Source organism: Neomonachus schauinslandi, chromosome 4 (genome assembly GCF_002201575.2).
Source record: "Neomonachus schauinslandi chromosome 4, ASM220157v2, whole genome shotgun sequence".
Taxonomy (NCBI): Eukaryota; Metazoa; Chordata; class Mammalia; order Carnivora; family Phocidae; genus Neomonachus; species Neomonachus schauinslandi.
In genome coordinates, this window is record NC_058406.1 from 13,896,153 (window position 1) to 13,920,770 (window position 24,618).

Here is a 24,618-nt window from a genome sequence, read left to right on the forward strand (position 1 = left end):
TGCTCGGCCATCTTCCCACTGTGTGACCCTGGGCAAGTCCCTTAGCCTCTCCGAGCCTCAGTGTTCTCATCTGTACAATGGGGACGCTGGAGCCTGCAAAGGCTTAGGGCAGAGCTAGATATGGAGACTGTCCCACGTGAAGCTCTTAGCTCTCTGTGACAGGCGAGTGCAGGAGGCTGAGGTTCCTTCAAGCCCAAGAGGTGGCCCTAGAACCTCAAGTTCGGTGCGTCCCACCCCATCCCCAGCAAGAATTCTCTTGAACTGGGTGCCTGGGTGGCTCAGTGGTTGGGTGGATACCTTTGGTTGAGGTCATGATCCCGGAGTCCTGGGATCCAGTCCCACACTGGGCTCTCTGCTCAGCGGGGAGTCTGCTTCTCCCTCTGACCCTCTCCCCTCTCCTGCTCTCTCATTCTCTCCTCTCTCAAATAAATAAATAAAATCTTAAAAAAAAAAAAAAAGAATTCTCTTGAACCATCTGTACCCCCCGACCTAAGCTAGTCTTTGATGTCCAGGACTATTGTGGGGGGGATGGGGGGCCTGTTCAATTGGCAGACTCTGCTCCCAGAGACTGATCTAAAGGTCTGTGCATGGGGCCCTGGGGTCTGCATTTTATTTATTATTTTTTCCCAGTGTCCTTGGTGGGGGGTGTCTTGCATTTTAAATAAACCCCCAGATGTTTCCAAGGTGGGGGTTCCTGGAACACCTTCCCTGCTCTGCATTCCACCGTGTCACAGCCTGGCCGTCAGGGGCTTCTGTGGTCTGGCCCCAGTCCCTCCACCTGTGTCCTCTGGGGGCTCTCAGTACTTCCAGGGGAACCGGACCGTCCTGATGAGTAACTGGGGGTGGGGAGGGGCAGGGAGGGCACTAATGTAGGGCCCCGAGCAGGGGCTCTGGAGGTGCACATCCGGGCTGCTGATGGCCACTTGTGTGACAGGAACTTTCCTAAGCCTCAGTTTCCTAGTCTGTGGAATGGGCATAATCATGGCTGCCCTGGGGGCTGGGTAAGGATTAGAGACAATGTGTGTGAAGGACGTGGTGACAAAGCCCCCAGCACAGAGACGGTGCCTGTAAATAGGAATTACCACCCTTGCCCCCCCAAGCAAATTCTCATGACCTCCCTCCTCCGGGGTGAAACGGGCCGGTGTCCCTGGGGCCGGGGGTGGCTGGGCTGGAGTCACAAAGCACCCCCGCTGGCAAATGCAGAGCTGGCAATACTCACAACAGATGACAGGTCCACGTTCTCCACCCTCCTGTCCTGCAGCAGTATGGGCTGTAGGCCAGCCACGTGGAGCTGCACGGAGGACGTGCGGTACACGAAGCTCAGCAGCCAGTCCCCCCTGCGGGCAGACAAGGGGGTGACGTCAGCCCTGGGAAGCCCGGTCGGACCCGTGCACCTGCAGGCAGGATGGTGGAACAGCGGCGGCCTCTTTGGGGGTGCTGCCCGGGCCACGGCAGCCCCAGAAGCTGCCCGTTTTGTCCCTGCTGGGTCCCCAGAGCTGAGAACAGTGCCTGGCATGCAGCAGACGAGTGCCTGTGGGATGCACACATGCGGACGACGTTCTCACGAGTAAGCATGTGGCTTTGGAGGGGTTTCCGGCTCGGGGCTGGGGGGCCGGTGGGTGGCTGCTCTAGGGCTCCATGGGAAGAGAAAGGCAGCAGGCGTCCTCCTGGGGTGAGCGGACTGTGGGGGCTGGGGGCTTCTGTGCTCTGGGGGACGGAACTCAGGGGCCTGGGTTCCTGTCTGGCTGTGAGCTGGGGGGCCCAGCTCGCCCTCTGACTCAGGTCCGGCCCAGCCTGCAGGCCTCCCTGCCCTCAGCCATCTCGGAGGCGGCAAGGCTGGCTGCCCAGGCAGGTCCCGCCCTGGGAACATTCCTTCACTTGCTCGGGTGTGGTGAAGCCTGCTCCCGGCACCCTCATCCCTAGCCAGACACACCCCTACAGTATTGAGGGAAAATAACCCTGGACCCCATGCTACCTGTTTCTTCAGGTACCATGAGCACTGTCCACGGAGGACATGGTCGGAGGGGCCCACGAGACAGCCTTCCCTCGAACCCTTGACTTCGTCTGGTTGAAGCCAGGCCAGCTGAGACAGCACTTGGCCTCACTGCTCAGCAGGTCTGTGCAAGTGGACACTGCTCATCTCCCCTCTGCAGGGGGGGACTTGCATCCAACTTAGCACATCTGGTTGTGTTTTATTGGGACCGACTCACTCTGGTTTGCATGGCAACGTGAGACCATGGTATTTGCGTGCTCATGTGCAAGAAGGGTCTCTCTCGCAGTGCCACGTGAACCAAGAAGGGGCTCAGAGTCCGGGGTCCCTGGGCGCTCTCCAGGCCGCCTCGCAGGTGGTCTCTGACCACAAGGGTGCTCCTGTGCTTACCACCCCAGAAACCCCTGGAAGGACCGGGGCACAGAGTTCAGGGGGCCCTCTACAGACCCTCCTGTGGTGTCCCACACTGAGTGCCCCAGCCCTGACTCCCTTTCTACTGTCATCCGCCTGGTGCCCCAGGCAGAAACCAGTGGGGCAACGTCAGGCCCCCTTCCCCCAGTGGCCAATCCACCAGAGTCCTGCTGAGTCTTCTTACCTGCACCCATACCGGTCCCTCTGCCCCAGCCCTGTGATCAAGGCAATCCAGCCTCCACGGACCAACGCAATGGCCTCCTCCCCGCTCTCCCTGCTCCTGGCCTCTCCTCCCGCACGCCACCATGGCTTTCCTGAAACACCCATCTGACCACGGCCCTTCTCTCTTAGAAGCTGACCGTGTCTCCCCACTGCCTGTAGGCTTTCTCTTCTAGAAAATTCCTTTACTCTCTCCAGAGAACAATGCTTGCCAGTCCCAGTGATTATCTTAATAGAGGGGGCCCAAGAAGCACTGTCTCTAAGAACGGACGGCCAAGTGGAGAAGAAAGATTCACTCAAGTTGTTCTCTTGCACTAACCATGACCTATGTGCATCAGATACTGGGTATGAGGGTGGTCCATAAACATTTCTGTTATAGACAGTTATAATGAGCCAAGTCAGCATCATCCCTTCCACATTGTTTCTGTCTTCATTATGACAACACTCTACTTAAAATGTTAATTGCTTCTGGCCTGCAATGTTTCTGCTGAAAAAAAAAAAAGTTAATTGCGCTTCCTTATGTACATTTAGGGATAGAACAGGAACATATGTTAGAAGGTTCCATATCCTCTAAACTGTGCTGAGCAAACCACAGGGTCTTCCCTGGCATTCAAGACCCTTCTCCATCTAGCATTTGTCTCTCTCGCCTGGGGTGGGCCATAATCCCCCACACAGGATCACACAGAGCCAGGCTCTAGTCCTGCCTTGTCAGTTCCTAGCTGTGTGAGCTTGGGCCAGTTGCTTGGCCCCTCTGGGCCTCAGTCTCCTCACTACATCTTACTGCCCAGGGTGGGCAGGAGCGTATACTAAGATGGCACATCATGGACACGGTGCTCACGCACGTGAATATTCAGGAAACATCTGGTCCGATTATGCCTCCTGCTCTGGGAACCTCTTGCTTCGCCCAGTCTTCCCATGTCTGGTGGGCTCTTATCCATCCTTTCAAAATTCAGCTTGGGTATCACCTCCCCCAAGGAGTGCCCCTGAGCCCCTCCACCTGATATTATTAATAATTTGCCCCTCATGTGCCTGGAATATATGCTCCTTTGGGGACATGAGTCCCATGTCCTCTGTGTGTCCATTCTTGAGTCTTTTCCTTATCTCGGCAGAGAGCTTTTTTTTTTTTTTTTTAAAGATTTTGTCCATTTATTTGACAGAGAGAGAGCACAAGCAGGGGGAGAGGCAGACTCTCTGCTGAGCAGGGAGCCTGATGTGGGAGTTGATCCCAGGACCCTGGGATCATGACCTGAGCTGAAGGCAGACGCCTAACTGACTGAGCCACCCAGGCGCCCCTATATTATACATTCATAAATGTTTAGTTTTTGGTAGTTTTGGCCTGAACACTCTCCGCCTTCCCTGCCCCCGCCACCATGCTTAAGGAGGTTCAAAGCAAGTAAAACACCTTTGGGGGCCCAGACTATGAAATCTTGGTTGGTGCTAGAAACTACAGTTATTGTGGTCTGTGTTCCTTCCTCCTACTCTCCCTGCTTTCCTCCTCCTCCTCCTTTCTCTCCCTAGAGAGATGGCTCAGGATCTCACAAAACAATTGAAAACCAAGCTTATTAGCCTCAGGTTTGCAGCAGAACATATGGGTTTAATAAGTGTTTGCTGCTTTCATATTGCACCCATGCAATTTTAATTCTTTCCCTTTGCTGTTTATGAAAAGCACCAAAAAATCATGTGCTATGTGAACGGGCCCTGTTATTATAACTGCTATAGTTTATTGGACACCTACTAAGTGCCCGCCCTTTTCCTAAATAAGGTCATTTAATCTCCCCAGAAGCCCTGTGCAGGAGGGGCTATTATTCAACAAGTAACTGGCTGAGCCAAGATTTTAACTGAGGACCTTTTTTTTTTTTTTTAAGAGAGAGTAAGTGCATGAGCTGGAGTGGGGGGGCGGTTTGGGGGGATGGAGAGGGGCAGAGGGAGAGGGAGAGAGAGAATCCTCAAGCAGACTCCCCACTGAGGGCAGAGCCTGACCTGCGGCTGGACCTCACAAGCCTGAGATCATGACCTGAGCCGAAATCAAGAGTCGGACACTTAACCGGCTGAGCCACCCAGGCTGAGGCCCCAACTGAGGACCGTTGGACATCAAACCTGCAATGATTCTGTGCATCCGTTTCTGTATATCTAGTCCAGCAGGATCAGAGAAATCAGAATGTGTGGGATCAGAAAACTGGCACATTAAAAATTTTGGTGGATATGGCCACTTGTTCTCCAAAAAATATTTACTAAATTCAACTGTCACATCAACAGTGTATGGCAGTGCCCATTTCTCCACATCTTCACCAACACTGAATGTTATTCATAGTTCAGATGTTTGATAATCTGATGGGTGATAAATAGTATCTTACTGATTTTAATTTGCATTTATTTCACTCATGATGAGGTTGGGCATCTTTTAAAAAATTTATTACTGTGGGGTGCCTGGGTGGCTCAGTTGGTTAAGTGTCTGACTCTTGATTTTGGCTCAGGTCATGATCTCGGGGTCATGAGATAGAGCCTGCATCAGCCTTCAAGCTCAGTGGGGAGTCTGCTTGAGATTCTCTCCCTCTCCCTCTGTCTCCCCACCACACTCTCTCTCTAAAATAAATAAATCTTAAAAAAAATTAATTGACTATTTATTCTGTGAGTTTATGTGTAGATATCCTTTGAACATTTTCTTATTAGATTTTTTTATTGATTTGCATGGGCTCTTTATATATTATGGCTCTTTTGTTTTTTCGTTCTTCCTACCATATCCTAATTCTAAGAACTCAGCTTAGAGTATAAGTGAGAGAGCTAAACTGATGGTCAGAACTCCTGTGTCCTGGCTAATGTCCTCTGTCTGTGGCTAAAAGTCATCTCTATCTTGAGCTCTGAACTATACAGCTGTTGCTGAGGGCTAAATCATCAAATGATAAAGACTTTCCAAATCTGTTGCATTTAGTTTTGTGTCCTACTTGGGATGGTTGGGCTTAGATCAAAATTAAATTTAACTGGCCTTAGTTTTCTCATTTGTAAATGGGGATTAAAGTACTAACACCACAAGGTTTGGGGGAGGATTAAAGGAGATCATGATCACAAAGACAGGATGGCAGGTGGTAAGAGTCTAATATTCCTGATATCTTCCCCCTCACATTGCGGCATTGTTGCATTTTTAGTTTTGACTTTTTAATAATTGTCTATTTCTGTATGTGTCCTTTCCACTAGACGTGAGCCTCTCTCACCGGGCCCATCTTTGCATTCCCGTGCCCAGCTACGGTCTCGGGCACAGAATGTTGGATGATCCTGCATCGCCCCCAACCTCAGCTTGGAGCCTCTTTCTCCCTGCAAACCCAAAACATATTCTTTAGAATTGGGAATCCAGCACTTTGCTCTTTCTCTATGCTTTGCCTTTCCTGTGATCTCCCCTGTCCTCTGGCTTCAGCGGAAGCTGGGGACCCCACTGGCCCTTACTCCAGCTCCGACTTCTCTGAGCTCTAGTGCTGTGTTTCCAGCCGGTTGGGGGAAAGGTCATGTTCATGACCCAGTGGATCAGCTGCTTCCCCGAGTCCTACCTCCTTGTTTTCTAAATTGTTCATATTTTAAGTTGTGTTCATGGAGCCCACAAGTCAGCCAACCTTCTGGTTTTCTAAACTCCAAACCTGTTCTTCGGATCTGGGCTTAGAATGTCACCTTCTGGTCCATACCCTGCGCTTTGGGTCACGACCATAAAATGCGGGTCCCTTATCTAAAATCCGGGAGGCTGGCTGTGTTTCAGAATTCAGGCCCACGTCTGCGTGACTCTAAATCACTGCTCTTCAACACTGTCACCCCATCCTTTGCCTTTGGAGGTTGATGGGCCCAAGCACCTTCTCAGGCGGCCCTCCTGCATTGTCAGTGGTGGGCTTCCTCTTTTCTTCCCCAAAGTCTGGGGCATGGCCTTGGCCAAAGCTCCCGAGTCCCCCTTCTCCAAGCCCAAACAAGGGGTACTTCCTTTCTAGCCTCACAGCCGCCAGCCTTCACAGGCGCCCCCCCATCTTGCCGAGGGGTGCTGCCCGCTGTGGGTCTTGGCTCCTCATTGTCGGCTGACTGTTCTGTTACCCCACCTGAAACAGGGCTCTGGGGGCTTGGCCCACACCCTTGCCCACCCCTTCCTGCACTGCCGAACGGCGCCCCCAAGAGCTCCTTGGTGGCATTCACAGATCCCCGCTGGGGCCCAAGCTTTGGTTTTCAGTCGTCCCACTCACCAAATGCCTTTCCCCTAGATCATGGTGGCCAGCCTGGCCTCTCCTGTCACCCCATAAGCTGGCCTCAGACCTGACACAGGGAGCCCCTGTTCTTTCATTCTATGGGGACAAAGGCCCCCCCGGTCAGAACACCTTGCTCTTAACAGGCCAGAGCCCCACCGGTCCCTGGGATCTTCCAGGACAGGGGCCAGGCCTCGAACATCTGCACACTAAACATCTGCACACTAAGTACTCGGTTAGTACTGTCACCCCCAGCGCAAGACTGGGACAGACCTGCAGTAGCCGTTAATGATCCTCCCAGACACCACCTTCCGGAAAGGCTCCCAGTGCTTGGCTTCTCCTTCCACGGGTGCGCCCAGCAGGACGACATCCTCAATGATCCCTTGGCAATCTGGAGAGAGACCCAGAAAAGGCCGTCAGTGTCCCTGGCCACAGCAGGTCCTGGAAGGGACACTCCAACAGTGGGGGAGGAGATGGATGTCACATGCACACGTGCTCACACACACACACACACACCTGCACACACAGTAGTGGGCGCTTCCACACACTGAGTCGCAGGCCAGGTGGCTGATCTCTTCCTGCAAAGCACCATTATCCCTCTTTTATTTTATTTATTTATAAAATATTCTATTTATTTGAGAGCGAGCGCGCACAAGCGGGGGAGTGACAGGCAGAGGGAGAAGCAGGCTCCCCACCAAGCAGGGAGCCTGATGGGGGACTCGATCCCAGGACCCCGGGATCATGACCTGAGCTGAAGGCAGATGCTTAACCGACTGAATCACCCAGGCGCCCCCATTATCCCTATTTTAGAGTTAAGGTAAACCAGACATTGTCAAGATCACATAGTTGGAAGTGCCACAGCCTGAGTTGGGACCCAGAACTATTCTCAGCATCCGTGAAGCTCCCAACCAGCCATGGGCTCGGAGGGGACATCTTTAGAAGGGACCGGCGGGCCCCAGGTCATCGTGTTCACCGGGGGTGGGGGGGACATGCCCAGTCCTCCTCGGCAGCAGTTCCCTGGGGCCTGGGCGGTGTGGCGGGAAGGCGGGAGGGAAGGGAAGATGGGGGAGGGAAGGGAAGATGGGGGCGGATGGGTCCCAGGGCAGGGGGTACATCCATCAGCTTCACTGACCAAATGGCTCAGATACATTTTAGGCGGGGTTATTCAAAGTGCGATTCAACAGACCAGGGCTGGCCCCATGGACGTTTGTCCTGTAAACACAGAAAGAGGACAGCATCATTTCTTCTACCTTGGGGCAGACTAGAATGCAACAGTTCGCAGGCGGGCGTGAGCACACCCTGAGAAGTGCCGCTCCTGACCAGTGAGAGGGGCGCATGTCCCCCACCCCCCTTCACTCTCTGTCCCCTCCTCTGCTGTGCTTTTCTTCTTGGCACGTACTGCTTGTTTCTGTCTGTCTAGGTGCAGTGAGGGCAGGTGCTCTTGCTGCCTCCATCCCAGATGTATGGCCGGGTCTAGAACAGTGCATGGCCTGTGCCTGGCGCTCTGTAAAGATGTGAATGAATGAACGAAGAGGAAGTTAAGTGCCGTCCCTCAGGGAAGCCAGGATGTGTATTTTGCAAAGTCTTTGTAAAGCCGTGGCTTCAAATAACTTCTGGGTATGGGACCTGGGCCGGGTCACTGAACTCTGAGCCCACAAGTGGGTGACACCACTGGCCTTGAGGGTCTTTAGGAGAATTAAGTCACAGCATGGGAACAACCCAGCACAGGCGATGCACAGGGGAAGTGAGTGTGGCCTCCCCCTGCCCTGAGCCCTCGCCTCTCCCCAAAGGTGGCTCTTTCTTATGCTTCTGAGTGTCTGTATGTCCCAGGAAGCAGCATGCTCAGTGTCACTCCTGGGGAATGTGCCCAAGAGGGACCGCTCTGCCCTGTCTGCCACATTCCCGCCGAGGGCCACAGGCCTGGTGGCTTCCTCTCTCTGGGCTCCAGATTCTAACCAGAGAGCTTCCAACTGCTCTCGGTCTGGGATTCCTGCTCAGCGCTGGTCCAGGCTAACAGGTGTCCGAGCACCCCTGGAGTATCATGTGTCCTTAGGGCTACCCTGTCTCTGATGTTGAAAGAAGCCACGGCACAGAATTCTGATTTCACCCCTTTTGTTTCCAGAGCGATGATAACCTGGCAGAAGGATTTAAAACCTCAGGAAGCTGGCAGTGTGTTCTGAACAGCAAGGATGACTCAGGGGCCCCTTGATAGAAGGGCTATTTCGGGTGCTTCTGTGGCTGGCAAGGCTGTAGAGAATGGGATTTTATCCTAACCTCTGCTCTTGGCAGGTGAGGAAACTGGGTCTCAGAGGGGATGGGGCATGTCCAAGGTCATACAGGTAGTGAGAATAAGCAGAACCCAGACTGCTTGGACGGAAGTGGCTGGGTCCTTGGGGTCATGCTCTCTGCTCTTTGAAACAACAACGTGAAGCACCGTGATCACATGTGGGTCATCACTGTTCCCAGAGTGCCAAACGGTTGTTGACCTGGGGCCAGTGACTGAGCTCAGCAGCTCTGCTCCGGGGGCTGGCGGCTCAAGGCACCTGCTCGGCCCCGCATGATCTCGCCTTCTCTGGAGGGTGGGGACCCCTTGTGGCCAGCAGTGGTAATGCAGCATTCCTGATGGGCTGCCCTGAGCCAGTGGCTGAAAGAAAGCTGTTAGGAAAAGCCAGAAAAACGTAGTTGCCTATGACCTTGAACTGAGACCGGTAGCTGAACCTCACAAAACAGTCCAGAATGCAGCCAAATCAAGTCAGGGTGGGCAGGGAGCTGGAAACACATTTACCCATCAATGACACCTGGCTGGCCCTTGGTCCTCAGGCCATTTGCCACACTCAGACACATGCCTTAAAGGGGGTTTGCTGGCTGCGAGGCTGCAAACCCAGAGACAAGCCAGGTGGCAGGCTCTCGGTAATGCACAGGCGTTAGCTGAGGGAAGTCGGCGAGAATTACTTTAGACCCACCCAAGGTAGACTCCTCTATGCCAGGTCATCGCCACCTGCCCGGTCCTGGGAATGGGATGGTCCACGAAGGAAATCTGGGGTCAGGAGAAAGAGGACGCTGGCTGCTATAGTAGATGCTGGAAAGGAACGAATGTCAAATTTCACTGTTTGGTCCCAAATCTTCCAATACCAGGAGATTTCATCCTTCCAGTTAAAATAGAGAAAACCCTCACTAGGTCCTGCTTTACTGTCAAACAGTGTCCTCACTGCCTTTTTGCTGTAGGGACAATAAATGTTTGCTGAAACATGTTTGGATCTACTCCTATTGCTACCATCAACTTTTCTTCTTGTGAATTCTTTTTTTTTTAAGAGAAAGAGAGAGAATGTGTGCATCTGTGGGGGCAGGGGAGGGGCAGAGATAGAGGGAGAGAATCTTAAGCAGAGCCCAACATGGGGCTCGATCTCACGACCCTGAGATCATGACCTGCGCCGAAATCAAGAGTCGGATGCTTAACCGACTGAGCCACTCAGGTGCCCCTCTTCTTGTGAATTTTTAAGGTATGAAGATAGTTCTCTAGCTTTACAAATAGACCTTTGATGTAAAGGGAGGCAGGGATCCAACATGGGTTCAGTCACCTTCAAGTCAGGAGACATGGCCTTTGAGCCTTGGATTTCTCCCACTTAAAAAAAAAAAAAAAAAAAATTTGGTTTTTTACTTTTGGGGGGGGGGGGGGGAAAGGGGGGGGTGGGGGGGGGGGGGGGGGGAGAGAGTCCCAAGCTGACTCTGTGCTAAGGACACCGCCCAACTCGGGGCTCGATCTCACAACCTCGAGATAATGACCTGAGCCGTCAAGTGTCAGATGCTCAACTGACTGAACTACCCAGGTGCCCAGATTTCTCTTTTTAAAACAATTCTCTGTATGTTACTAATATCCTGCTTTGTGGGGGTCCTTGGTGGCTCAGTCAGTTAAGCAACTGACTCTTGGTTTCAGCTCAGGTCATGATCTCAGGGTTGTGAGATCGAGCCCCTCATTGGGCTTGGTGCATGTGAAGTCTGCTTGGGATTCTCTCTTCCTCTCCTTTTGCCCCTCCCACACCCCCGCTCTCTCTCTCTAATAAAAATAAATAAATATTTTTTTATTAAAGATTTTAATTTATTTATTTGTCAGAGAGAGTGTGTGTGAGTGAGCAAGCGCGCACAAGCAGGGGGAGTGGGAGAGGGAGAAGCAGGCTCCCCGCCTGCTTCTCGAGCAAGGAGCCCGATGCAGGGCTCGATCCTAGGACCCTGGGATCATGACCTGAGCCGAAGGCAGACGCTTAACCAACTGAGCCACCCAGGCATCCCCAAAATAAATAAATCTTTAAAAAATATCCTGCTTTGTTAAAGCTGGAGGCCCTCCACCCTGTTAGAACTTTGGTGTAAAGGAGGCTCTGAGCCTCCAGGAATTAAGAAAGAAAAACTTTGCCAGTCATGTCTTTACCTCTCCACTTCTAGTCCTTTCTGTCGTTCACATGTGTGGTGAAAAACATTTCTTTCCCACACTTTCTTTGCTTCTACCTCTTGTTTTTATTCTTGACACAGGAGCCAAAGTGATCCCTTTACAACACAAGTCATAGGCATGAGGCATCTTTTGGGGGTGATGGAAATGGTCCAAAATTGGGTCACGGTGATGGCTGCACAACTCTGTGTATTGACTAAATATCACTGAATTATACACTCAGAATGGGGGATTTTGTGGTATGTAAATTATGCTGCAGGAAAGTCAAGTCATTTCAATCCTGTGCTCAAAACTCTCCCAGGGATCCCACGTCCCCTGGAGTAAAAGTCAGTCATGGTGACAGCCCTCAAAGGCCCAAGTGACCATCCCCTGCTTTCTTCTTGCTCACTCTGCTCCGGCCACATGGCCTTGCTCTTCCCTCTTCCTGAATGCTCTTCCCTCTGATTTCCACACCTCCACTCTCCCTCACCTTTCTTTCTTTCTTTCTTTCTTTTTTTTTTTTTTAAAGATTTTATTTATTTATTTGAAAGAGAGAGAGACAGAGCACACAGGGGGAGAAGCAGAGGGAGAGGGAGAAGCAGACTCCCCGCTGAGCAAGGAGCCCATCATGGGGCCCGATCCCAGGACCCTGGGATCATGACCTGAACCGAAGGCAGACACTTAACCATCTGAGCCACCCAGGTGCCCCTCCCTTACCTCTTTGCTTAACTGCCACTCTCCCAGGGTGGACAAATGCACCCACCACATGCCTCACCTCCCTTCCTTGATTTTTCTCCATTGCCCTTAAGACTACCTTTCTGCATGTTTTGCTTTTAAAAGCCTCATTTATGGTCTGTCTCCTACTAGCATGCAGGCTCCCCAGGGGCTGAGATTGGTTTTTTGGTGCTCTCCAGTGAATCCCCAGTGCCTGGAACAGCGCCTGGCACAGATGCTGAGCTCCACATCTATTTGTGGAATGAATGAAAGCAAGCAACGTGACTGAGCGGTAGGAACGCTTCACGGTGAGAATACATGGAAGGAGGTTATTTCTTCTTTTTCTTTTCTTTTTTTTTTCCTTCTGGCACAACTCCTTCCCAGCAGCTACAGTTGGGGATCTCCGAAGACTGGCTAAAAGCAAATGAAGAGTGCTACCCCAGCTGAGAGTAAATGGAAGCGTCTTTAATCACTGTTCTCAGCTCTTCAGTTGCTCATTTCCAGAGCTCTGTTCTGGGGGGATGGATGCTACTGAGCACGACCGTAGTCTGCAATGGGCAGAAGAGCGAGTGGTCCTTCTGAGGCTAACGCTGGCCCGTCTCCTCCCCTGGCTTCGGACAACGTGATCCAAAGGCTCATGGTAACCCTCCCAAGAAGAACCTGATGTCAGCTGTATTTATAGACTCCCTTGTGTCTGGCCTACCTAAGAAGACTCAGCGTCGCCAGCCCCTTTAGCTGATCCATGGTGCAGCTCAGGGGTGCCCAATCTCTGGGGGGCAAAGCTCCAAAGCGACTCTGAGGGCCTAAGAAACTGCATAAGCACCAACCACCGTCGGCCAGTCAAATGCCTCCAAGGACTCACACGTCAGGTGTCACGATTTCAAGACTATGAGGATGCCATGGTGACTCCCAGGAGTCATGGTCAAGGTTGCTTTGGGTCATCACATATCTTTTCAACCAGGAGACCTTGAAAATGGGACTGCTGCCAGGGGCAGGTCTGTGAAGACGTTTGCCATTAGAAAGGGCCCACGTGCTCAAGAAGGCTGGGAATCACGGGTCCAGGGGAAGCGGCCTGGCCTGTGGCATGAGAGAAACCTGGGTTCGAATCCCCACATCGCCGCAGTCTGAACAGAGGTCAGTTATTCAATCATGTGGGTTCTCAGCTGCCTCATCTGGCAGATAGAATAAAAGAATATTGACTCTCCAGGGCCGGCGTGAGGCCGTGTGTTCATCTGTCTTTGGAGACTGCCTGGCCATTGATAGAGACACGGCTGCTTCTAGCCGGCCGCTAGTCCAGGCACTGCCATGGCTCAGCAGAGACCCACCAGACTTACCTGTCTGGTAGGTGGCAGCAATGAGAGGAACCTCTGCAGAGAAGCAGCCAAAGAGCTCTAAACCGGGGTTCAACACTTCCTCACTTACTTTTCTTTAAACAAAATGTTAAATTGTGATAAAATGCACATAACAAAATTTACCATCTAACCATCTCTAAGTGTGCAGTTCAGTCGAATTAAGAATGCTCCCATTGTCGAGTTATGGGTTCCCACTTCCGCCAAGCAGAATCTAGATAAATCAGTGTATATCTTGTCTCGCACGCTCTTCACGCTTCCCACAGTTCCCACTGCATGCCTGACAGGACCCTTTTACCACTTGACCCTCTGAAGATGGTCTTAGCTTTTCAAAAAAAAAAAAAAAAATCAAGAGCTGGGGGCACCTGGGGGGGCTCAGTTGGGGAAGCGTCTGACTCTTGATTTCGGCTCAGGTCATGGTCTCAGGGTCATGAGATCGAGCCCCGTGTCGGGCTCGGCGCTGGGTGGGGAGTCTGCTTGAGAGTCTCTCTCTCTCCCTCTGCCCCTCCCCCTTCTCTCTCCCTCTTGTAAAAAAAATCAAGAGCTGAGGATAGACAGCTTCTGTATGACAGCAGAGTTCTGTTTACACTACAGTGTTGGCCTTGAAAACTGCATAAATTAAGTTTTTGTGAAACTAAACATTCTTACAACATACCAAGTAGGGTTGGTTCTTCCAAAGAGCCCTGTGGAGAATCTTTCTGTACAGTGAGGGGACCTTTTGTAACTGGGAACGACCCCTTTGTTATTGTGTCTTGTCCATATAGTGGGCTTTCTTCAAGTGAGGCAGGCCTGTGCAGAGCTTTCCAGGTATTTCCAAACAACCCCTCTAGGAGTTCACAGAAACCTCATCAAACGGCTGGGAAGGAGATATCACACACTCCCACATGCCTATCACGTTGTCAATAATGAGATTCCCCTGGCCTGCAAAGACCAAAGGATCTCAAACTTGAGAATCTAAAGAAGCAGCATTTTCTCCCTCCTGGCGGGAGTCATGTGTGCAGGGAGCGATAAGGCGGGAAACGAAGGAGGACATTATCTCTTGACTGCGGGTCCAGAAAACAAACCTGGAAGGAAATGATATGAACTGCATCTAACAGAAACAAAATCTGCTCCAAATACACACACACACACACACACACACGCTAAGCACACGGACAGAGGTAGCCAGAGAGGGAGGGAGGCCGGGCAGGAGGGGGCTGGAGAAAGGGAGGCTCTGACTGTCCCCCGGCCCCCCAGGCATGAGGTTCACCCTGGAAAGAATCGCCTCAGGGAGCCCGTCTGGATAGACTGTAAGGATCTGGGATGAATTCTTGAGGGAATGAGTAAGGCTTTATCACCCCCCCACCCTTCGATTCCCCTCTCTTTGATTGGGCCATGCAAAGTGGTGAGGCCAGCACCAGCAACCCGGGACCCCGGACATTCCTCTGCATGCCTGACCTCTCCTCGCTCTCATCCGGGGGACAAAAGCCTGGTCTGTCTGAGGACAAGGCAACTGGGGAGTGCAGTTCCATGTGAGGGACATAAATCACGTCCAATGTGATATCAGCTATCACGGAGATGAAAGGGCCAGGTGACCGCATGGCAGTCTGCTCTGCATGTCAGCTGGTATCTAGTGGCGACTCAGAAATCGTTTTCAGCCAAGTGGGAGCTTAAGGATTCAAGGGCCAGGAGGCGGAAATGAATCTCCGTGAGCTTATCCACAAGCTCTTTTGCCTTGGGTTTATTTTGCAGACATCGGGGGTGGTAATGTTGGTCCAACTTCGTAGCCAGCCAGGAGCCCCATCCACTGTTTCTTGAAGTAGATCCTTGGTGTTTATCGCAGCAAAGGTCTGTTAGAAGTAAACTTGCTCAGTTTGAAAATAGCTGTATTTTGTCCTTTATCTTGAACGATAGTTTCACCAAACATAGAATTTTAGATCGACCGTTCTTTTTCTTTTTCCTCTGGCTTCTACTGTTGTTTTGAGAAGTCTCATCAGTCTAGCTGAGCTTTCTTTGTAAGTGATCTTTTCTTTTCTCCCCCCCCCCGCCCCGCTTTTAAAATCTCTTCATCCTGGCAGTTCTACAATCTCACTATGATGGGTGTGGGTATAAAATAGTTGTCCTACTCAAGACTCATGCTCCTTGAATCTCAGGAATCAATTCTGGAAAATGCTCAGTCAATAAACTGTCTCTCTCTCCCACTGTCTTCTTTCACAGCTGATATTAGACAACCATTAAGCTCTGAACTTCTCTCCATATCCTGGCTCCTTACCTCTCCCTGGTGCATCGCGGGTAATTCCTTTCTTTCTTTTTTTTTTTTTTTTTTAAAGATTTTATTTATTTATTTGACAGAGAGAGACACAGCGAGAGAAGGAACATAAGCAGGGGGATTGGGGGAGGGAGAAGCAGGCTTCCTGCTGAGTAGGGAGCCCAATGTGGGGCTCGATCCCAGGACCCTGGGATCATGACCTCAGTCAAAGGCAGATGCTTAATGACTGAGCCACCCAGGCGCCCCCACTGCGGGTAATTTCTTCACATTAATCTTCCGATTCATGATCTCTATCTCTCCCTTTGTCTAATCTGCCATTTAACCCATAAAGTTTTCATCCCAATGACTTTTTTTTTTCACTTCTAGAAGTTTCAATTTGATTTATTTTCAAATCTCCCTGTTTCTCCCCCCCCCCCGCCACCCCGGTGTCTTCTACTTTCAACTTATTGACAATGTTTCAATTTAGGTCTTTAATAATTGTAAACCTACTTATTTTTTTTAGGGGGGCTCCTTCAGCCGGTTCTATCAAAGACTGAGGGTCTATCCCTGATGCTTGTTGTTTCTGTAACTTTCCCAGGTGGTGGGTCTTTAACTTGGGTGTTTTAGAAGTCTGGATTATGAGCTCGTTTTTCAAGCTGGTCTTATATGGGATCCATCTGTGTGGCCTGGATTGAGGACCTATTTTCTCCGAGTAGTCTGGTGTCAGTTGTTTGACTTGGGGGATTCCTGGATCCTGTAGGTGATAAACATCTTAACCCTAAATCCAAGTGAGGCATGGTCCTGTGTCTCTGAATTCCCCCAAGAGATTTTTTTTTTCCTCCCTCCAGCCAGGGAACATGCTTACGGCTCTCATTTTCTGCTTCCTCCTTGTTTCTCATCTCTGAATGATTTCCTTTAATTTGGGGAGTGCTGCTTTATAACTCTTTATTCCATTCGAAACGGATGGTGCAGTGATTGCTGGCGAGGGACGGTCAGGGCAGAGAGCACGGATCAACCTGCTGGTGGTAATAAGTCTGTAGGACAAACTCCGCCATCTCTTTGCATGAGCAGCCCCGCCAAACGGCAGAGCCCCAGATTGTGTAACGGCCAAGATCCAGCAGCAGCCAGCATCTCTGAATGTCCCTGTGAGCATGAGTGTGCATCCATGGACCTCTGGGCCTAAGCCCAGGTCACTGGTGACACATCATGAACTTGGCCATTGCTCTTCCATCTCTCTGGCAATGACTTTCTCCACTTGGGTCTCTCACCCGGCAGGGGCTTCCTGGTGTCCTCTAGGATGCTGTGGAATTCTCAAAAACAACCCCACCTGAGTTCCCTTTCATTTTTAAAATATGCCACACAGCTTTTACAGAGTTTCGGCCATTTTCAAAAAAGATCCAATTTTTCCTTGTATTTTCTTATAAGAAATTCTTTATCAGACCATTTCCTCCTGATTTTCATCTGCAAAAACATGAGGTCACTGAAATGGCAGCACACTTTGGGCAGTTGTGCTTGGATGGGCAGAGCCTTTGCTCGGAGAATGTGTAAGCAGGGGTCTGAGGCTGGCCCTGCGCTGCCTAGCTGGGGGAGTCAGGACCAGAGGGCACCTCTCCGTGTCCTCATCTGGAAATGGCCCAAGAATCCCTAACTTGCAGGGCTGCTGGGAAGGTTCCAGGGGATGAGGTCTGGAAACACCTGTTACAGCGGGGATTCGATAAATATCAGCCCTTTCTGCTCTCTGTATCTTTGGTGCCTAATAAATGCAAACAAGAAGGCTGTAGCTGGGTGGCATGGGAATTTCTCAGGAAGCAGGAGCAGCTTCTCGGCTCCGCACAAGCCCTCAATGAGGGCAGTCTGTAGACCCTCCCCAGCTACCACTTGCTGAAAACCAGCCTGCGCGGGGCTTGGAGGAGCCCTTTCCCACCACAAGGTGGTGCTGTGGCGACCACCAGCGGAATCCAGGGCCAGGAACCACGCTAGGGGCTTCCTGGAATGCCATTCAGGTTAGAGAGGGTGAGGGCGCCCTGCCAGGGGGTGGGCTGACCGCATTGCTGAGCACCTGTGCCCCCGGGACCCCTGAGAGGAGCCATAAGAGGGGTCTGGCCCTGGCCCTGCCTTTACCAGCTGTGCAGTCGGGGCAGGTTGGGTAAACGCTCAGCTAAAAAATTAAAGGGCGGGGGGCTCCTGGGGGGCACAGTCAGTTAAGCGTCCAACTCTTGGTTTCGGCTCTGCTCATGATCTCAGGGTCGTGAGATCGAGTCCCGACCGAGGTTCAACGCTCAGTGGGGCGTCTGCTTGAAGGTTCTCTCCCTCTGCCCCTTCCCCCATTCATGTTCTCTCTCAATCAATCTTTAAAAATGAAAGGGACAAGTCGAGGATCCCTGTGGGTGGTAGAGAGGGGCCTGCTGTGGGAGTCTTCACTTACATCTGTGTGACTGTGGACAAGTTCCCCGGGCTCTCTGAGCCTCTTGAGCACCGGATAGCACGGCCCTCCCTCCCAGGCTGGCTGTGACGGCTGATGACACCACGTGGGAAGGGCACTCACTCAGCTGGCTTCACGAAGTGCGGCTCGCCCAGCCCCAGCCCTGGGGAAGCCGAGTGAGAAGAGAGGCCCCCAGGACATGCAGATGGGCGGGCAGGTGCAGCGGCAGGTGGGGATGCCGAAGGATGGGGAGGGAATGTGGTTGGCAGGGAGGTCCCATCCTGTCTGAGTTCTCCCCAGGGAGTCTGGCTGACCTCTGTCCCCTGAGCCCTGCGCAGGTCCTGACACACGGGAGGTCCTCTCAGCAGGTCTCTGCTGACCAGTGGATAAACAAACACAGGAAGGGAAAGAGGTGCTAATATCAGAGACTCGAGGCAGCACCTGCATCCTGGTCTCTGCGTTCCATTTGACAGATCAGGCCCCTGAGTTCTGGACCCTGCTCACCTCTCCAACCTTACTTCTCCCAACTTCCCAGAGAAACCTGGGCTCCTGTCGCCTGCCCTCCCCAGACCGTTCACCTTCCTCCCTCTGGATCTTCGCTATTGCCAGTCCTGAGCTCAGAAGCATCCTGTCTTCCTCCCAGCTTGTCAAGGCTCACCTTTTCTTCCAGGCTTGCCACCACCTCCCTGAAGCCATTCCTGCCTTCTGGAAGGAAAGGCTCTCTCCTTTGAACTGCTTCATGTCTAGGCCCATGCGATGCAGCATTTGCTACTGTTATTTATGTTCTAAGGCTGGTATCTATTCTAATTAGATTATAGGCAACTTGAGGGCAGCAAGCTTATTATGAGATGCGGCATAAGAGAAGGGTTCACAGGAAATGGTTTGGAGTCAGACGCACCCGCGTTAGCATCCCAGATGTGCTGTGTGTAATCCCAGATTACTAGCTGTGTGTCCTCGGACAAGTCACTTAACCTCTCTGGGCTTCTGGCTCCCCATCGGTAAAAATGGAAAATGTAACGCCTGCTTCCAGGTGTAATAACGCCCACACCTTCCAAGATCGAGATGGGTCCTCTTTCCACCCGGCACAGAGCAGGTGCTCCACGAATATCAGCTCCCTTCCCCACTCTCCACCTTGGAAAGATGGTTTCTTGTTTTGGAGATGAGCAGTTATTCTCTATCAAACTTCAGAAGAGCGTGGCAGGGTGAACTAAAAACCATGCTTTCCACTGTTGTCTGAGCCTGTGATCCAGGCTCAACCACGGTCCCTGCAATCTCCAGCAACCGCTAGATGACAAATTGTAAAATCACCCGAATGGAAATGCAACCGGGGACTTGTCACCTGATTAGCAGTGTCCCAAATACCCGGCTGCTCATGACAGCTCAAGAGATCATTAGCTCCTGTCTGAGTTTCCAAAGAAGCCCCTGCGCCAACCTTCCTGATAACTAGGAGGCACCCTGGGGAGATCATTCCCAACCACGACATTGTCCTCGCGGTTCCAGGTTTGTAACTTCCAGTAGAGAAATTCCAGTAGGCAGAGATGTTTGAGGCTCTGAACCTGAGCGCTCAGCTCCTAAAAGGCAAGGGTGTGCTCTCGGACAGAGTAAGTCAGGGGGAAACAGAGCGTCTCGCTACCCATGGACCTGTCATCTCCACGCTCCCTCCCGGAAGTGAGAAATCTGCAGTCGTGGCTTTCCACGACTTTGCTTGCTAGGAAGTTAATAGCGAAATTCACAGCTCAGTTATCACAACTGGGTAATCACAGGAGAACATATAATAACAGGAACAGTGACAAACCTAGTGGTTGCCGAATGCTGACTACTTGCCAGCCATTCTGCTGAGTGCTTACATATATTATCCCCCTTGCTCAGCCTCTGAAGAAAGTACTACTAGACCCATTTTACAGGCGAGGAGACTGAGGCACAGGGACTAAGTGCATGCACCTGTTTGCGGAGCTAGTGAGCAGCAGAGCTGGAATTCGGATCCAGGCCTGGCTGTGGGGTCCGAGCTCCTTCTGCTCCAGGCCCTGCTCCCCTGCATCTGAGCTTCCCAGTTGCCTCAGGCCTCTACTCACACATGTGTTCTTTTTGCTCCTGATGTCTACATTTATCCATAAGTTGTTGCATTTGAGGCTGTGTTCCCTGAGAAGTCCTGCAAGTCCTTTGAGGAAGGAGATGGGGCTTTGCATAAGTTAATAAATGGACATTTGAGAAAATGAGTGAAGAAATAAACAATAATGAAGAACATTCTAGAGACCTGAAAGCTCAGAGTTCACATGGGGACATCCCGTGCTGGGGTGGCAGGGACAGGAGCCCCAAATCTCAGACCCTGTCATTAAAATGCCAAGTATGGGGGACACACTGACCCACAGGTGGGAACTCTTTATCTTCTGTTGCAAAACAGGCCAGGCCATGTTTTACAAGACGGCAGTTTGACAAATACTGGCTAGGCAGGCTTGATGATCGCGGGCATCTTAGCTACAAGGAAAAACCCCAACAGTTTCCATTACAAAATGCTGTGAACTGAGATAGTTAATTAATATGTAAATCAATGGGACTTGCGGTGTTTTCTTCCCTGGTTGGAATCCACCCAACCCCCATGGGAGTACGCCTTCACTACAGAGCGTCTGGATTCTTCCACGCTTATCAACCGGGACTCACACAGAGGATTGACCTACACAAAATTCTGAGTGAGGGGAGGCCCAGGGAGGGAAGGAAACTGAGAATGGCCACGAGAGGTGGGATCTGTCCACGAGACTGGGAGACTGGGGGGGTGGTGGTCACCAGGGCTGACCATGGCCAGGAAAAGGAACACTCCTAGAGACCATCCCCTCCCTAGCTCTGTGCTCACCACGGTAATTCTGGCAGATAATCTGTTTCCGCAGGAGCTTGGGCAGTGAGCATGGACATCTGCTCCATCTGCTGTCATCGGAGGGTGACAATTATTGGTGACCTAATGAATCAGCATTCAGTTCCCAGCACTGTGTCTTGTGAGTTTGCTTGATGGGACTCTGATTAGCTCTGGGTGCAAAAGAGACAGAATCATGTTTCTGAAAATCCCAGGAGCAGACCTGGGGACGTGTGGGCCACCCAGGCACTGTAGGGCTTGGGGCTCTGTCGCCATGCCAGCAGCCCCCCTGGACAACATCTGAACATGAGCAGCCTTAGCAGATGCCCTGGACAGAACCTGACATCCCCCAGGCCACAGGCCACTGATGCTCGGATGAAACTGACCCGTTCCTAAATTCCTAACCACCCCGGGGCAGAGTAGTAAGCTTCCCGTCACCAGAAGCAATTAAGCAGAGGCTGGTAGACACCTCTGATGGATGAGGCCAAGGGGATCCTGTATGCGTGGAGGTCTGAACCAGAGGATTCTGAACAGTCCCTTGGAACCTGCATATAGAATTTTGTACTTCTGGTGTTCGTGGGATGGGAGAATGAACTGAGGCCCTTGCTGACCGACCCCAAGGATGTTGTGAAATGCCCTTGGATCACCAAACTGTGATCAGACTGAGTGTTGAGTGGCCCTTCCAATGTTCTAATGCTTTCAACACTCAAACCACCTACCGTATCATAGCCAGTGATCAAGCATTTCCTACGTGTCAGGCTGGTGCAAGGTGCCCACTATGTGCTGTTTTCTTTATCCTCATTGTATCTCCGCACGAGGTGGGTATCATTAGTTCTACTTCACTCATGAGGAAGGCTTGAAGAACGTATGTAACCTGCACCGGGTCACAGGGTTAGTCGTGGAGTCAGGATTTGAACCCAGGGCTCTCCGACCCTGAGCCCATGATTTTAACCCTGTGTCACGGAGAACTGTGGCCTTCTGGGTAGTTATTGGCAGATTCTTCTATAACTTCTCATAGAGTTAACCCTCCTACATTACAGTTAGGAGGAGGAAGCATGTCTACAAATGCCTAGACTGGGTGGTAGGAAAGACAGGCCAGGGAGATAGGTTGATTTCTGGAGGACCCCCAAATGGTAAGTGGACTCATCTAGTAGGCACTAGGGGCTGGTGGCTCTGCCCTGTGGGTTGATGGTGGAGCAGAGAGGTCAAGCCCCAGAGGCCAGGCGAGACAAGCCCTCCAAGCCTCGCCTTCTTCATACAACCGTGACAACCCAGGTTCCCCGTGTGAATAAATGCATTTCAGCAGGTGGCAACTGCCAAAGTCAAGGGTGTCTTTATCTCCAAGAGGATTGTAAGTGCCTTTCCAAGGGAGTCAGCGGCCTAATCTGCGGCCAAGCCTGGCAGAAAGACCCTGTTAGTTTAGACGAAAACAGCAAATGGATCCCACGTTCTACTGAATCATTCCTCCCCTGGCAACTGCCATCTAAAGATGTTCCTGTCTTATGGCAAGCTCAGAAGCGGTGTGCGTTACAGCCCTGGAGACATCCGCCTGGATAAGCTAATGGAGACAGGAGAAAGGAGTTCTTGTTTCCTGAGGGTCCACTGCATGGCAAGCACTGTGTTGTCACATCCACTACATGGAAAGGCTAGTGGAGGGGCTAGAGTTGAACCCTGGGTCTGCCATGCATACGTGATCGCACCTCTGCCCTGTCCCAGGTCCCGTTCCAGGGGCTGGTGACACAGGGGAGAAGGAAATGGCAGAGTCCCTGCCTTCAACCTCTTCACAGGCAGAACAGGAATATCAATACCTACATCTTAGCTTTGTTTGTACGTTATGCAAAGTGCTTAGCACTGTGCCTGGTACGTGGTTAAGTGTTCAATAAATAGAAGTTACTAAATCCCAGAACCAGCCTGAGAGGCATCAGTATCCCTATTTTACCAATTAGCCTGAAGCTCAGAGGTGGAGTGACTTGCCTTCAGAGCACCCAGAGAGTTAACAGAGTAGCAGAGCCTGAATTTGAACTCGGGTTTCTAGACTCTAGGTCCAGTGCTCCTTCTTGATGTCATCTGCCTTGGCTGCCCCGATCCCTTGCATCTTGAAGATACAGGAAAAGCAATCAGGTGGCACCAACTCACAGATGGAGCAGGGATGGGGGGCCAGTACCCACTTAATGAACACACTCCAGGGCCCAGAATGCAGCAGGCCCAGCAGGCTATTATTTGAGGAATGAATATGCCGACAGGAGGGCTGGCGCATCTCAGATGTCTTGCTGACTACGTGGACAGGGCTATGGGGCAGAGACAATGTGTAATGCCTCTAATTAATTCCCCTCAAATCCTTTTGGAACGAAGAGGAGAATAAATGCATCAATAAACTGAAACAGGACTGATTTTTTGGTTCACGTGGCCATTTCCTGGCTCAGCCTGCTACCATGAGTCAGTCTGAGTTGGGCTTACTTTCTAACTACTTAATTTTTGAAACCTTTTAAAGCAAACACATAGAAAAATGAACAATCCGTTACGATCTGGGGCCCAGGGCCTCTCAGCGAGTGCTTGGACGGTGGCTCTTCTTGGCACCTGGTGCTGCTCCCTTACCCCCGTGCCACCTGCCAGAGCCAGAAATACCCTTGGTTAGAGGGTCCGTCACTCCCAAAGCATATTCATCCCGTTGGCTGGCAGATGGGCCATCGGAAGGGGCCCGTTCATCTCTGGGAATTCTGGCTGCATGCATTTCCTGCCCAAAGGCACAAACATTTGTTGGCAGGTGCACATTTTGTCTCAGTTCGGAGTGGGCAGGATCATTGCACGGGGTGTGTGCATGCTGACGGATCTCGCCTGCGGGGCAGTCTGGAAGTGGAGGGGCCCAGGTGCCCTGGGTCACCGGGAGGCTGGCCCAGGTCATGCGGGTCTATGCGTTGTCCTCTGCAGGCAGCACTCATGGTGAACTTCCTGGCTGCATTCATGGGCCTCCATGAATCAACTACTAACAGGTACTGGGCACCTCCTATGGACCAAGTCCTGGGAAAGAGCTGAAGCCAACAGGCAGGTCTTTCGTGATGCTGACCACCCTCTGGTCGGGGAGGGAGACCCGTAGGCCGCCCAAGCAGGATGGTCCCCATTTAGGGCTTGGGTACTGGGCGGGAATCCCAGCTCTACCACCTCCCGGCTCTGCCTTTGGGCAAATCCCTTCAGCTCTCTGGGTCTCTGCCTCCTTTTCCACCATTCTATAAAACGGGACAAGGAATACCCGCCTCGTGAGGATGTCGCGAGGATCAGTTAACACTGCGCCATTAGGCCTAAGCACGGCATCCCGCCCTGTCGCGGCCAACACCCCGAACAGAAGCAAGCTCGCGCTGTATCCTCTGAGAGAGAGCAAAAACAAGACGTCACCTCGCCAGGTCTAGTTCGCAAAGTGAACAAGCGCCTCCCACCAGCTGCCGACTCCTCCATGAGAACAGCTCTGTCCCCAGAAGCCAGGGCACCGATGTCCTAAGATACGGACGCCCCATGTGACTTCCACAGCCTCCTGAGAACATGGCTGTTTTTCTACCAAGAACCTTGGGACTCATGAGTGTATGTTTTCCCTTTAAGAGCCTGCCGTGCGTGTGTGTGCGCTATTTGGTAAACCTGGCCTTCCAAAGTCTGACTAGTTTGCACCTTTTTGCAAGAAACACTTTTTTAAAAAAAGATTTATTTGTTTGACAGAGAGAAAGAGCGAAAGAGGGAACACAAGCAGGTGGAGTGGGGGAGGGAGAAGCAGGCTTCCCGCTGAACTGGGAGCCTGATGTGGGGCTCGATCCCAGGACTCTG

General features: G+C 51.7%; 1 protein-coding gene across 3 annotated transcripts in view; it reads right to left on the reverse strand.

Moving 5' to 3' along the window:
- The window catches only part of TMCO4 (transmembrane and coiled-coil domains 4), an 85,159-nt gene that overhangs the window by 4,305 nt on the left and 56,236 nt on the right, over positions 1–24,618 (reverse strand). For all 3 annotated transcript variants that reach the window (XM_021683513.2, XM_021683512.2, XM_021683515.2), the window contains 2 exons: positions 7,105–7,222; positions 1,220–1,337 (listed from right to left, as the gene is read on the reverse strand). In XM_021683513.2, the coding sequence (XP_021539188.1) occupies positions 1,220–1,337; positions 7,105–7,222 (236 nt within the window). The remainder of the gene's footprint in view (positions 1–1,219; positions 1,338–7,104; positions 7,223–24,618) is intronic.